This window comes from Microtus oregoni, unplaced genomic scaffold (assembly GCF_018167655.1).
Source record: "Microtus oregoni isolate MIOR12 unplaced genomic scaffold, Mior012 000029F_ref0000214, whole genome shotgun sequence".
In the NCBI taxonomy this organism is placed as follows: Eukaryota; Metazoa; Chordata; class Mammalia; order Rodentia; family Cricetidae; genus Microtus; species Microtus oregoni.
The window spans coordinates 4,266,504-4,279,845 of NW_024543088.1; the positions used below are offsets into that span (position 1 = coordinate 4,266,504).

Here is a 13,342-nt window from a genome sequence, read left to right on the forward strand (position 1 = left end):
AATTTTTTGGAAAGGGATTAAGGACCAGTAGTTTGTACATTGCAATGTAAAGTTAAGTTGAAGTGTTTTCTGGTCCACATCCAGCCAGAAAACACAGTTTGAGTTGCTGAGGCTCTCTGGCACAGAGGCTGTGGAGTTCTCATTTCAACAGGTAGTCAAAGTCATAAAAGACATATACGGATTTCCATAGCTTCTCAGGGAGATGCTGCCTCAGGTAGAACTTGTACTTCTCACCATAAATATTTCTGATATTTCTCTTACAGATGGCCTCTAGGGATAAAGGTTTTTTCATTAGTTTTATTAGAGTTTTCCTTAAGAGGTGGAATTCTGGTTGCATGATTCCTGCAGGTAGAAGCCCTTGTTTATTTCTCAGTCTTAAAGGGTAAGAGTAATAAAGTAGCCTAGCCAGAAGCGATGCATCTCTGATATTGGAACTGCGCTGAAGGTACATATATATTGCAGACTCCCCATTTCTTGTTAAGATGTTCACGTCTGCTTCAAATTCCAGCAAGAGATTGATTATTACCTCTCTGCCTCCAAAACATGCCTTGTGCAGAGCTGTTTGGCCTTTGTGGTCTTGGGCATTGACCTGGGCTCCATGATTTAGCAGCAGACGGATGCAGCCCACCCCCGCTGCCAGCAGCTGGCCAGCTTTGCTTGACGCGGTGCGCACAGCTAGCTTCAGAGCTGTGTTTCCAGTATTTGAGGTGGCGCAGTTCACATTGGCCCCGCAGGCAATGAGTGTCTCTATCATGTTTTTGTCCAGTATTTCTGCAGCCATGTGGAGGGGCGTCATGCTGGCTCTGTTCATAGCATTGACCCGGGCACCATTTTGGACCAAAAGGGCAAGAACTGGATAGGTCCCATGCTTTATGGCCAGGTGGAGGGGTGAATGTTTGTCGTCCTTGTCTGCCTGGGCATTCACTTGAACTCCGTGTTCACACAAAATGCGTAGACATGTGACAGCTTTGTTTTGAATGTCTGCCAGGAGCTTTTGGATCAGAGTGTTTGTTTTAGACCACGTGGTCAAAGTGACTGGCCAGTTTAGCAGCAGCTGGTGAAGAGTGTTGAAGCCTTGAGCATCTCTGGAAGGGATTTATCACAGGTTAAGCCAGTTACATTCCACAAAGGGACTCTTCCCCATGAAGAATTAATGCTCAGGAAGGCAACATTGACCGCAAGTAACCCCTTCTAATTCATCCCCCCCTGTGAGGATGCTGTAGATATAAATTGATGTGTGTGTGTGTGTGTGTGTACATGCTCAAATACATATGAACTCATGTACATGTGGAGGTCAGAGGTCAATAATAAGTGTATTTCTTGATTGTTCTCCACTTTAATTTTTTTTTTTTTTTTGGTTTTTCGAGACAGGGTTTCTCTGTAGCTTTGGTGCCTGTCCTGGAACTAGCTCTTGTAGACCAGGCAGGCCTCGAACTCCCAGAGATCCATCTGCCTCCCGAGTGCTGGGATTAAAGACGTGCGCCACCACCACCCGGCTCCACTTTATTTTTTGAGACAGGGTCTCTTGACTGAATCTGGACCTCACTGACTCTGCTAGCCTGGCTAGCAAGTGAGCTCTAGCGATCCATGTGTTCCCTCCCCCACACTCCCACCAGGCACTTGTGCACTCGGCTTTTATATCAGTGCTGGGGAGTGAGCTCAGGTACTTTACTGACTCGGCTGTCTCCCTAAGCCCGTTAGTTACTTTAAAGAAGTGGTGGCAGTCTGTGTTGCTGGATGCCTGAAAGCTCTTTTTAGTCCCTGCTGAGTGGGTCTTAGGTTCTTAGAGAAGCCTATTTAAGCTTGGTTGCTCCATCTGGAACTGTGGTTCCTTTAAGGCTGTTCCTTGGTTGTTTCTCCTATATTCCCAGAATCATGCATGGCTCTGGGCTGGTTCCCTGGGTATTTAGTAAAAATGTGTGGACTTAGGTATGAGCTATGACTGTCCCAACAGTGAACGCTAACGGGCCAGAACTTCCATTCCCTCGGTTTCCTGCTTTTTGTCTGTCCTCTCCCTGACACATTCATTCACAAGTGGAGGAGAGTCAGTGGCACGACTTGAATCTGGACACCTGCATTTTTCTGAAGCCATTGAAGCCACACATCCTGCTTCAACCCAGGTGGAATGAGTGGGCCCTCATCTCAGGATTGCCTGCAAAATGTCTATGTTGTGGCAGTGAAAAGGGAAGGTTTATCCTGAGAACTAGACTGCTTCCCTGACATTAGGAGCTGCTGTTCAGTTTACCCAGACTTATTTGTGAGAAGGCCCAAGGCTGCGGTTTGGAGAAACAGCAGGGCATCTTGGCCTCCTGAGGGCATGCGTAGTCTGGCATGGAAAGCTGGCAGGCTAACTGAATGGTGCATGTGGGCAAGGTTCTGGATAGGTGCAGAACCTCATGAGGGGGTTCTAGGGCAGGAACATGCCTTTGAGGAGCCCCTGAAGAGACAGGATGAGATGATGGCTCAGGCCGAGACGGGCCAGCCATGGAGAAGCTTTGCCAAACTGGAGCTGGTGGTGCCAAAAGAGGGTGCAAACACAAGATCTACTGGGTGGATTTTCTGAGCAGGATGAGGACTGTACCCTGAGTTGTATTATTTTTATATCATATATATAATTGTTTGATTTATCCAAATGTATCCATTGGGCCATAGTGTTCAAGAATCAGAGATAAGAGGTGAGCAAGGTGGCCTCTCTTGGCTGAAGCGAAGGTCACTAGAGGGTCATGCACAGGCAGCCCATCACCTGTTGTTTATTTTCCCTTTCTTTTCCTCTTGTCCAGTGTCCTGAGTGCTGTAGTCCAGATTACAGCTGAGCCCCCACTTCCTATGTGTTCATTTACCTGACTGGTTAGTATGCCTGTGCTTCGTCCCAGCTGTTCAGTCTCTCACCCTGTCAGTAAAGTACAATCCATGCTAACATAGTCTGTACCCAGCGTGGGACACATATCTGAATCACACAGTGCACACCCTCACTTAGGCACGTTAAGTTAACTTACCTTACTTCTGGGTTAGCCCCATGTTGTAACAAGCAAAGCAAACTTTGTGGCTTGTGGTATTGGGCGGCCAGATGGATAGGGAAGATATCATGAGCGTGCTGTTGGGAAACCACAACAAACATGGCTTACATACACAGTGCCACTCAGCACGGCTAAGTACTAAGCATTTGATTGGCATTTCTTCAGTTTGTGCATGGTGATTTTTGCTTTTCTTTTCTTTTTTGGGGGGGTGGGGGTAGTCTCTCTATGTAGACCAACCTAGCCTGGATTTCACAGAGAAAGCCACCTGTCTCTGCCTCTCAAGTGCTGAGAGTAAAGCCACCATTCCTGGCTAAAGAATTCCCTTTTCTGTTGCCCTTTTTTGTTTCTTTTTAAAAATATAGTTTTTAATTTATTTATTTGTATTGTATGTACATTGGTGTTTTCCCTACATGTGTGTTTGTGTGAGAGTGTCAGATTCCCTGGAACTGGAGTTACAGACTGTTGTGCTGCCATATGGGTGCTGGGAATTGAACCCGGGTCCTCTGAAAGAGCATCCAGTTCTCTGAACCACTGAGCCATCTCTCCATCCCCCTGTTGCTTGTTTTAAATGACCCATAGCTGGTGAATTTTAAATTACAGAATTTGTGTTTTAGAGCTAGGCATGTTGGTACACACCTGTAAATAGCACCTAGAAGGTGGAGGTGGGTCAAGAATGCAAGGCCATCTTTGTACATAAACTCTGTATCCTGCCCCCCCCCCCAGTGAATTCTCAGGGCAGTTGAAATAAAGCTTTGAAAATTAATTCTTATAAAGAATTCTTGGTTTAAAGCAAATTGCTTTGAAGTAATTTTGTCCTTAAATTAACCCACAGGTTGATTAACAAGAACATGTTATATTTTATGCTTCTTGCCAAAGCCTTTATCAGCTGTGAAACTTGCATTTCCAAGGTTTTCAGATAAGGCAGTGCATATTCTTACTGTGATTAGCTCAGCTGCTTATACTAGGTCTTAAAATACATATGGAAGCTTTATGCCTGGACTGCAAGATGAGAGAGAGACCACAAGTGAAAAAGGAGGGGCTGGCTTATTTTGGGGCCTGGGGAGAAAAAAGGAACACTAATTACAAAAGCAGTAATCAAGCAGCAACCTTGGCGCTTTATCCCTGCAATTCCAGCACGTGGGAGGCAGAGATCAAAGGACTGTTATGTGCTTTAGGCCAGCTTGGGGAAGTTGGTGAGTTCTAGGCCAGCCTGGACTATAGAGTAAAACCCTGCCTCAAACAAGACAAAACATGTAGGAAAGTGTGTTTGCATCAGAAGTGAAAACCCAGTCTACGTGACGTAATCACTGTGGGCATATTTGGAGAGGATGGTGTGTTTTTCCTGTCCATTTGTGTGGGGAGAGTGGAAGGGCCAGTTGCAGACTGGGGTGTATTGGACCTGGGTGCTGACCTATGTGTTGTGAAGCTATGGAGGGGCTCAGGGAGTCCCCAGGGCACTGGGGGTAGTTCTTCCCAAAACTTCTGACTGGTTTTGGCGGGTTTTTTGTTCGTTTACTTTGTTTTGTTTTGTTCTTGAGACATGACCTCACGCTATAGCTCAGGCAAACCTAGGATTTACTATGTATCCCGCTCTAGCCTTGAACTTGAGGCCGTCCTCTTGCCTCAGCCGCCAAAGTGCTGGGATTAGAAGGGTTACTTCCACTTCCAGCTCTGTTGTTTTAAAATGCCTGAGAGGGAGTACCTGGTTCAGAAGTAGTCTGCAGCTGGTGGGGTTGACCAGGATGTTCAAGGGCTGGTTGACAGGGTGGGTCCTGAGAAGTTTCTTGATTGTGTTACAGTCTTCCTTGATTATAGCCCCATAGAGTCTAGAGTGCAGTGTGGTGACCGAGGTGTCATCCTGCGGTGTGGCAGCGTCAGCCACGAGCTCTTTGCTTCCCCTCTTGGTTATGTTCCCCATGAGGGTGTCTCTAGAATAGGGGTTTACAAGGTGAGCGGATACTGCTATGGAATTGGTCACTTTCTGACTCTTATGACGATGACCCCCTCAGCTGAGTTCTAGAACTCTGTTAGAATTGTGTATGTCAACAGAATCCCTTTCTATCCTGGAGCCAGCCCTCATGAGACTTGGTTCCTGGTGCTAAGAGCAAGCACAGTTTCTCCGCTTTTCTACTCAGTTATTAGCAAACAAAACAGAAACCTCCAAACTGGCATCTTATAGCTAAAATCATTTCCCCTTTTTTGCATCAGCTGCAACTAAATCTAACAGGGCCAGTGAGCTGGCTAGGGGTTAGATGTCTAGCACCAAGCATGACAACCTGAGCTGTATCCTGGGGATCCGCATGGTAAGAGTGCTGCAACTTGTCCTCTGACCCCCATCCTCATGCCTTGGTGTGCATGCACACACAGAGATTTTTTTTACTTGATATTTATTGAGCTCTACATTTTTTTTTTGCTCCCCTCTCTGCCTGTCCCCTCCCCCCCACAACCTTCCCCCAAGGTCCCCATGCTCCCATTTTACTCAGGAGATCCTGTCTTTTTCTACTTTCTACTTCCCATGTAGATTAGATCTGTGTAAGTCTCTCTTAGTGTCCTCATTGTTGTCTAAATTCTCTGGGATTATGGTTTGTAGGCTGTCTTTCTTTGCTTTATGTTTTAAAGCCACCTATGAGTGAGTACATGTGATAATAGTCCTTCTGTGTCTGGGTTACCTCACTCAAAATAATGTTTTCTAGCGCCATCCATTTTCCTGCAAAATTCAAGATGTCATTATTTTTTTCTTCTGTGTAGTACTCCATTGTGTAAATTTTCCTTATCCATTCTTTGGCCGAGTGTAGAAGGAGCTGCCGGCAGGCCTGCTTTTCATCCCACTCAGCTCCCAGCCGCCGGCTAGCTTTACCAAAAATAATTACACGGAAACTGTATTCATTTAAACACTGCCTGGCCCGTTAGTTCTAGCCTCTTCTTGGCTAACTCTCATATCTTGCCTAACCCATTTCTAATTATCTGTGTAGTACCATAAGGTGGTGTCTTACCAGGAAAGATTCAGTATGTCTGACCTGGCTCCATCGCGTCTGTCCAGAGAGGAGAGGCATGGCGTCTGGCTCACTTCCCTTCTGCCCAGCATTCTGTTCTGTCCACTCCACCTACCTAATTTTCTGACCTATCAGGACAAGCAGTTTTCTTTATTGATTAACCAATGAAACAACAGATTGACAAGTGACTGTCCCACATCAGCCGAGGGGCATTTAGGTTGTTTCCAGGTCCTGGCTATGACAAACAAAGCTGCTATGAACATAGTTGAGCACATGTCCGTGTGGCACGATTGAGCATCCTTTGGATATATACCCAAATGTGGTATTACTGGGTCTTGAGGAAGGTTGTTTCCTAATTTTCTGAGAAATCGCCACACTGACATCCAAAGGGGTTGTACCAGCTTGCATTCCCACCAGCAATGCAGAAGTGTTCCCTTTCCCCACATCCTCTCCAGCATGAGTTGTCATCAGTGTTTTTGATCTTGGCCATTCTTACAGATGTAAGATGGAATCTCAGAGTTGTTTTGATTATTTCTCTGATGACTAAGGATGTTGAACATTTCCTTTAGATACCTCTGCTGAGAGTTCTCTGTTTAGGTCTGTACTCCATTTTTTTTTATTGGATTATGTGTTCTTTTAGTGTCCAATTTCTTGAGTTTTTTTTATATATATATATATTTTGGAGATCAGACCTCTGTCTGATGTGGGGTTAGTGAAGATCTTTTTCCATTCTGTAGGCTCTTGTTTTGTCTTGTTGACCGTGTCCTTTGCTTTACAAAAGCTTTTCAGTTTCAGGAAGTCCCATTTATTAATTGTTTCTCTCAGTGCTTGATACACAGTTTTTTAAAGAAGCAGAACTCTTAGCAGGACCAAAACACAGTGGGTCATTTATTAACAAAAGTAAATTATACTTAGTGGAAGATTGCAACTTTTAATCTGTTTTCATTTTAGTAAACTTTTTTTCTCCCCGTTAGATGGTAATGCTGCTGCTGTTGTTATTTGAAGCAGGTAGCTCTGGCTTGCTTCAAACTGGCTAGGTAACTGAGGATGACCTTGAACTTGCGATCTTGCCTCCACCTCTAGTGCTGGGTTGCAGACGCATGTTACTTTATGCATTGCTGGAGTTAGAACACAGTGCTTTGTTATTCAGGCAAGCACTCTGCCAGCTGAACTACATCCCTGCCTCTTCTAAGTTTTATTTTTTTAAATTAAAACTGGTTCCTGAGTGGCCAGCTTTTTCAGTTTGGGGTGTGTGTGTGTGTATGTATGTGGTGTGCTCAGCGTGTATGTACCAAAGAGGATTTTGGGTGTCCTGCTTCATCACTCTCTACTTTATTCCCTTGGTACAGTGTCTCTCGCTAAACCTGGAGCTAAGTGACTGACAGCCGACAAGCGCCAGTGCTCCTCTTGTGTAATGCTGGGGTTAGGCACTCCTGCAGTCACACTCAACTTTTTACTTTAGTGCTGGGGACTTGAACTCAGCTCCTCTTGCCTGCACAGCCAACACTCTACTCAATGAGCCACCTACTTAGCCTTTTTTGAGAGAGAGTTTTGTCATATGGTCCTTGATGACTTACAATGTAAACCCGATTGGCATTATATTCACATTTGGTCCTCCTGCCTCTGCCTCCCAAGTTCTTACATTCCAGGTATGAACCTGCATGCCTGACAGCTCTTAACACAAGGTCCATGTTTGTTTTAAGAACACTGAGTTGACTTTTCCTGTTTATTATAGCCTAGAAATATTTTCCTTCACGGTCCTGATCAGCAAGTAAAAATAGGAGACTTTGGTCTGGCCTGTGCAGACATCATACACAAGAGCTCAGATTGGACCGACCGAAATGGAAAGGGTAAGGATTTATTTGTTTACTTATGTTGTTTCTTTTTGCACTTAAAAATATATAGAGAGAGACATAGTTGAACATGGCCTTACATACAACAAATCAGAACTGTCATAGCAAAGCTCAGCTGAGGCCAAGAGGCAGCCGTTCTCCCAGGAGCCGCAGTGCTCTGGTCACAACCATGGCTTAATGACCTTTTCCATCGCAGGAACAGCAGCACACACGTCCAGAGTGGGGACCTGTCTGTACGCGTCACCTGAACAGTTGGAGGGGTCTGAATATGATGCCAAGGTAGTGTTTGTTTCCCCCCTTTCCTCAGCTTGTCAAGTAGAGCAGTGAGTGCAGTTCTGTGGGAGAGTGCTCCAGGCGGGGATCTGTCACGTCAGACACACACAACTAAATAATGAAATCAATAAAAGAGATTCCCTATTCAGCTAACTGCATGCATGTTGCCTTTAGGCTACTTGACTATTTCAAAATCCATGGATGTCACTAAATGTTGAAGTCAGCCTTCCATTTAAAATGTCACCATTCGCCTCCGGAGGCTAGACTTCATGGAGGTCCCTTCAGCCTTTCGTTCCTCGGCTTTCCAGCTTAGGTAAACAAATGGTATTGGGCAGTGTGCCACCTGACTATCCTTGAAAGGGAATAGACACTGTAAACTTTTAACTCTTTGTTCCTTGAAAAGTGTTAAATGCCTTTTCAGTTTTATTTTAATTTTTAAAACATTCTATACTTTCCTCTGGTACTTTACTGGTTTTAGTTTTCATGGTGTTGAGGACTGAAACCAGGGCCTTACATTCCTAGCCACGTGAGCTATATTCCAAGGTCCTTTTTAATTTTTTTTTTTTCGAGGGTTTTTCTGTGTAGCCCTAGCTGTCCTGGAACTAGCTCTGTAGAACATGCTGGAACTCAGAGATCCACCTGCCTCTGCTTCCCTAGTGCTGGCATTAAAGGAGTATGCCACCTCCTCCGGCTCCTTTTTACTTTTTTAAGAAGGGGTCTGTATGGCCCAGGCTGACTTCCACCTCATGATCTTCCCACCGCAGCCTCCTAAATTATGCTGGCATTATTACAGGTGTGGGCTGCCATTTCTGGTTCTTACAACAAACCCGTTGTCAGTGTAGCCGCCTAGTCAATGATCCTTTTAATACATCAGTGACTGGAAGAGTTTCCGGAAAAATCCATTGCTATCCTTAAGATCCTGACTTCCTAATGAACTGCTTTAGGCAAAACAGAAGAGGTTTTTATGTGGTTTATAAATATTGACAAGAGTGCTTAGACTGGAGAGCTGACTCAGTGGCTAAGAGTTTTTGCTGCTCTTTCAGAAACAAAGTTTGGTTCCCAGCACCCACATCAGGCTGCACAGTTGTGTGGATTCCACTTCCAAGGAATCTCACGCCCTCTTCTGGTCTTTGTGGTACCCTCACATATGTGGCACTCACTCACATTAAAAAAAAAGGGGGGGGGGTGTTCTTGAAAAGGAAAAGTACTCAATTATGAATAGAGGCAGAGGCTAGCCTTACTAGGACCTGGTGACAATCTCCTGTTGCTAATAGTAGGAGTTGTGAGTTTAGTCATTTTGCCCGGGTCACTCTATCAGGTCTGGATTATGGTGGGCTGGTGGGAAGATGTCCCTACTTTAGAGTAATGACTGCTGTGTCTGTTGGGAGATATCCCTGCGCTTTAGCTAGCTATTGTCCTCCAGGTTAATGGATGCCCTCTCTGGGTATAAACAGATGGACTTAGAAAAGTCCCAGATGTGTCGTACCTGAGGCAGATATCTGCTGTTGAGGCAGACTTCCTGCTGTGTTTTTCTTTGCTCATCCTGTAAAGCCTCACTCTTGGGCATCCTTACTTGGGAGGTTCTGCTGTCAGAAGTGCTCCCCTAACTTTGTAACAAACCTTTGCATGCCCATTTCCTCCTCTGCAGTCGGATATGTATAGCTTGGGTGTGATCCTGCTCGAGCTCTTTCAGCCTTTCGGGACAGAAATGGAGCGAGCAGCAGTCTTGACAGGCTTAAGGACTGGTCGGATACCTGAATCCCTTAGTAAAAGGTGTCCAGTGCAAGCCAAGTATATCCAGCTCCTAACCGGAAAGAATGCATCGCAGAGGCCGTCTGCTCTTCAGCTGCTGCAGAGTGAGCTTTTCCAGACAGCTGGCAATGTACGTAACTTTTTCTTTTTTAGTATTACTAATTTAATATTACTTTTTAAATATTACTAATATTATTTTTATAATGTTACTGAACATTCACTTTGGGTTGGGTATGGTCCCAAGAGCTTGCTTATATACTTATTTATCGATAGGGTCTCACACTGTAGCCCAGTCTGACCTTGAACTCACAGCAGTCCTGTCGCAGGCTCTGGAGTGCTAGTATTGCAGGTGTGAGTTATCAACTTCAAGAGCTTTAGATAAGCTTGTCTTTCAGGGGGCTCACAGCTGAGGCTGACATTGCTAAGCTCCCTTTCACAGATGAGGAAGACTTAAGGAAGTAATTTGTCACATAAACAGTGATAGATATTATTACCAAGTGCAGTATGCTCGTTATTTAGAAACCTAGCTGTCCATCTTGAATCCTGTACACCCTTAGCTTCCAGGCTGTTCTGTATGTTGGAAATTCCTTGACAGAAGCCTTGCTCTACAGGTAAAGGCAAGTCTGACACCCCAAGTTGGATTCCCTAGAACCCATAGAAAGGTGGAGAACACAGAGCACCCCCACAGAATTGTTCCCTGACACTGCCCCCAATATATGGTTTATGGCATGAGCACCTCCTCCAATCATAAACACACACCTAACAATAAATAAAAATAAAAGTCTGTCCTGTACTGGGGCAGATTATTTTACACAGAAGTACAGATCTTCAAACCAACATCTTTGTTTCGTGGTAGCCAGTGAAATCTAACATTTCTTTTTTTCATGCTGAAGAAAATATGAAACTCAAAATAGAATTTGTTTTAGTTGTGAATTCCACTTCACAAATATTTGAGTTTTAGGGTTTATGGCAACAGAATAGTTAAGTATATACTCATAGTTCCCTAAGAGTTCAGGTATTGACTTTATACAAATCACAAAGGCATATCCATAGTCCAGGTACGCAAGGGCAAACTGCCAAGCAGCTGTTCTAATTGTAGCCTAGGCTATAGCTTCTTTTCTGTCCTCATCTTGCTAAGTCAGGAGTAGGTTTTAGTTTTTCCTTCCTAACCTGGGATTTTTAAACAATTGTAATAAAAAGGGCAGTGGTTCTAAGCAGAAATGGGCAGTAGTGGTAGGGATGTCCTCTGCATGTCTTTCAGCATGCCACCATCTGAAACTGGTTTTCTCCTGCCATATGGCTATGGTGCCAAGATAGTGTTTCCTCTACTTGTGGAAACAATAGGTGATTCATCCTTCTCTTGGTCTAGACACCTAAGGCTTCATTAAAGGTTGATTCAAGATATATTATTTAGCGAGCCTGGCCAGCTTTGACACTGCAACAGAAGTTTACACTTGAGAACCATGGAACCAAGTGACAAATGTGTGATTGTATATATACACATACACTCAAATTTTAATCAGGTTATAGTTCTGTGTTAAGCCACCACCACCTCATGTAATCAGTCACATGTGGCCTGTGGGCCCTAGGTTGGTCCTGGATGCCTAGTGCTACTTAGAGTATGACCTCTAAATCAGCAGCCAGCCTACCAAGAGTCAGAATCTGCATTGGAGCAGGATTTCCAGGATATGTTCAGTATTTGAATAGCACAAGTGTCAAGACTTTCCAGGTGTAGTCCCCAGGTCAGAATGTAGTGTGAGAATATGACAACATTCTCTGGCCTTCTCTTCTCCACTCCCCTAACCTACTAACAAATTCTGGGAAGACAAGGACTGGATGTCTGCACTTTATGGATCTCAGAAGTGATTCTGATTGGCACCAGCTAGGAGGCTAGGAAAGTGGTTCATTAAGAAAGGTGCTGGCCTCAAAAACATCAAGGTTGTCAAAACAGGTCAGTGGGTATGGGCACTTACTGCCAAGCCTGGTAGTCATTTCAATCCTTGGAGCACTCACAGTGGAACTTTTGACCACCACACGTGCATCATGGTACATGTGCACACCCACACACATAAATAAATGTTAAGATCTAATTTCTAAATATAAAAAAATTTTAAATACCCAAGTTTGATGGCATCACCTGTAATCTCAATGATGTTGAGGTGAAGAGGCAGATCCCTGGCAGTTCACAAGCCAGCTATTTTGGCAAATGAAGTTCCAAGTTAATGCCTTGTAAACTAGGAGATAGATGTCCCACCATCATGGACTGACAGACTTTGAAGGAAGACACCTGCATCTGTTAATGGAGCATTTGCAGGCTAGAAGTATCACATAATTATAGTCAGTACTGTGGCAACTTCACCCTTGCAGGGGTGACTAGTGATGACTGGGCTGTGATAGCTGCTGTTCAGGTACAGCCAGGATATATCAACACCTCAAAGGCCAGGCCATTTTGATGTAGCTTAAAATGTTTTCTTTCTAGGTTAATCTCACATTGCAGATGAAGATAATAGAACAAGAGAAGGAAATTGAAGAACTAAAGAGGCAACTAAGCGTCCTTTCCCAGGACAAAGGAATGCAGCGATGAGGGACATGAATTATGCTGTCCACCTGAGAGTGGACTGACACTCTTAAAAAGTCAACAGGAATGTAATCTTCAACCTTTAGCTGGGGACAGATGGTGTTATTCCCAATTGTACTTAGCAAACTTGTGGAAAGTACAAAAGGACCCCCAGCTTCCTTTTCTTCAAGGAACCCTTTCATGACCCCAGAAAATTGAGCCTGTTCCTCCTATCCTCTCCACGTTTTGAATCCTGAATTTCCTACTTAAATATTAAACTTAAGGTACCATTCCGTTACTTTCTTTAAGCCCTGCCTGTTGACCATCTGTCTTCCAGAAGGTTCTACTACAAAAATCAGTGCTCCCTTCCCCCACAGCTGCTTGTCTTCAGGCTGTATGCCAGCTGAGCTACTGTTACTGTGACAGCTGCAAGTCTTCCCTGGACCTTTCATACTGCTGCTGCTCAGGCCAGTTACCAAACACACACTTAATCACTCCTTGGCTCAAAACTCTGGGCTATGCACTGCCTGGAAGATCAGAGTTGAGCTTCTTTGCACAGGGCACCACCCCCAACCTTTCTGTTCCATCTTTCAACATGGCGTCACCCTCAGCTTGCTCCTCTCAAGCTTTGAACTCCTTGCCCTCAAGTGACCTAAGCAGCTGAGAATCTCATGTTTTCTGCCTTTATCTGACACTGTGTCCCATGATCCATTTCCTTTTTAAAGTCCTCAACTCCCCAACCACCTGAGCATTCTTCAGACAGCAGTCTCTGATGCCATAAAGTGCCTGCCCCTGGCTGGTGATCATCTCAGTGCATTGTACTTGGTTTACTGATTTAAATAAAATAAAATCCACAGATTATATGTTTATTGACTCTCGACAAATGGCTTAGTGAAA

The 13,342-nt window shown here is 44.4% G+C and overlaps 2 protein-coding genes across 2 annotated transcripts in view; one reads left to right on the forward strand and one right to left on the reverse strand.

Annotated features, from left to right (window-relative positions):
* The window catches only part of Eif2ak1 (eukaryotic translation initiation factor 2 alpha kinase 1), a 36,567-nt gene extending 23,259 nt beyond the window's left edge, over positions 1–13,308 (forward strand). Inside the window, exons 12-15 of the mRNA XM_041677824.1 lie at positions 7,746–7,860; positions 8,060–8,142; positions 9,785–10,018; positions 12,368–13,308. Of these exons, the coding sequence (XP_041533758.1) occupies positions 7,746–7,860; positions 8,060–8,142; positions 9,785–10,018; positions 12,368–12,472 (537 nt within the window). The 3' untranslated portion in view covers positions 12,473–13,308. The remainder of the gene's footprint in view (positions 1–7,745; positions 7,861–8,059; positions 8,143–9,784; positions 10,019–12,367) is intronic.
* On the reverse strand, positions 140–5,304 carry Ankrd61 (ankyrin repeat domain 61). Its single transcript, XM_041677825.1, has 3 exons — positions 4,720–5,304; positions 2,997–3,094; positions 140–1,085 (listed from the first exon to the last, which is right to left on the reverse strand). The coding sequence occupies exons 1-3, from the start codon at positions 4,933–4,935 to the stop codon at positions 140–142; spliced, it is 1,260 nt and encodes a 419-aa protein (XP_041533759.1). The 5' UTR covers positions 4,936–5,304.
* Positions 13,309–13,342: the final 34 nt, after the last annotated feature.

Coding starts and splice junctions, on each gene's coding strand:
- Ankrd61 (XM_041677825.1), bottom strand. CDS start 4,935: ATGGGGAACATAACCAAGAGGGGAAGCAAAGAGCTCGTGGCTGACGCT. Junction 3,095..4,719: donor GCAGACTACTTCTGAACCAG/GTACTCCCTCTC, acceptor GTTTCCCAACAG/CACGCTCATGATATCTTCCC. Junction 1,086..2,996: donor GGGGCTAACCCAGAAGTAAG/GTAAGTTAACTT, acceptor AATCCCTTCCAG/AGATGCTCAAGGCTTCAACA.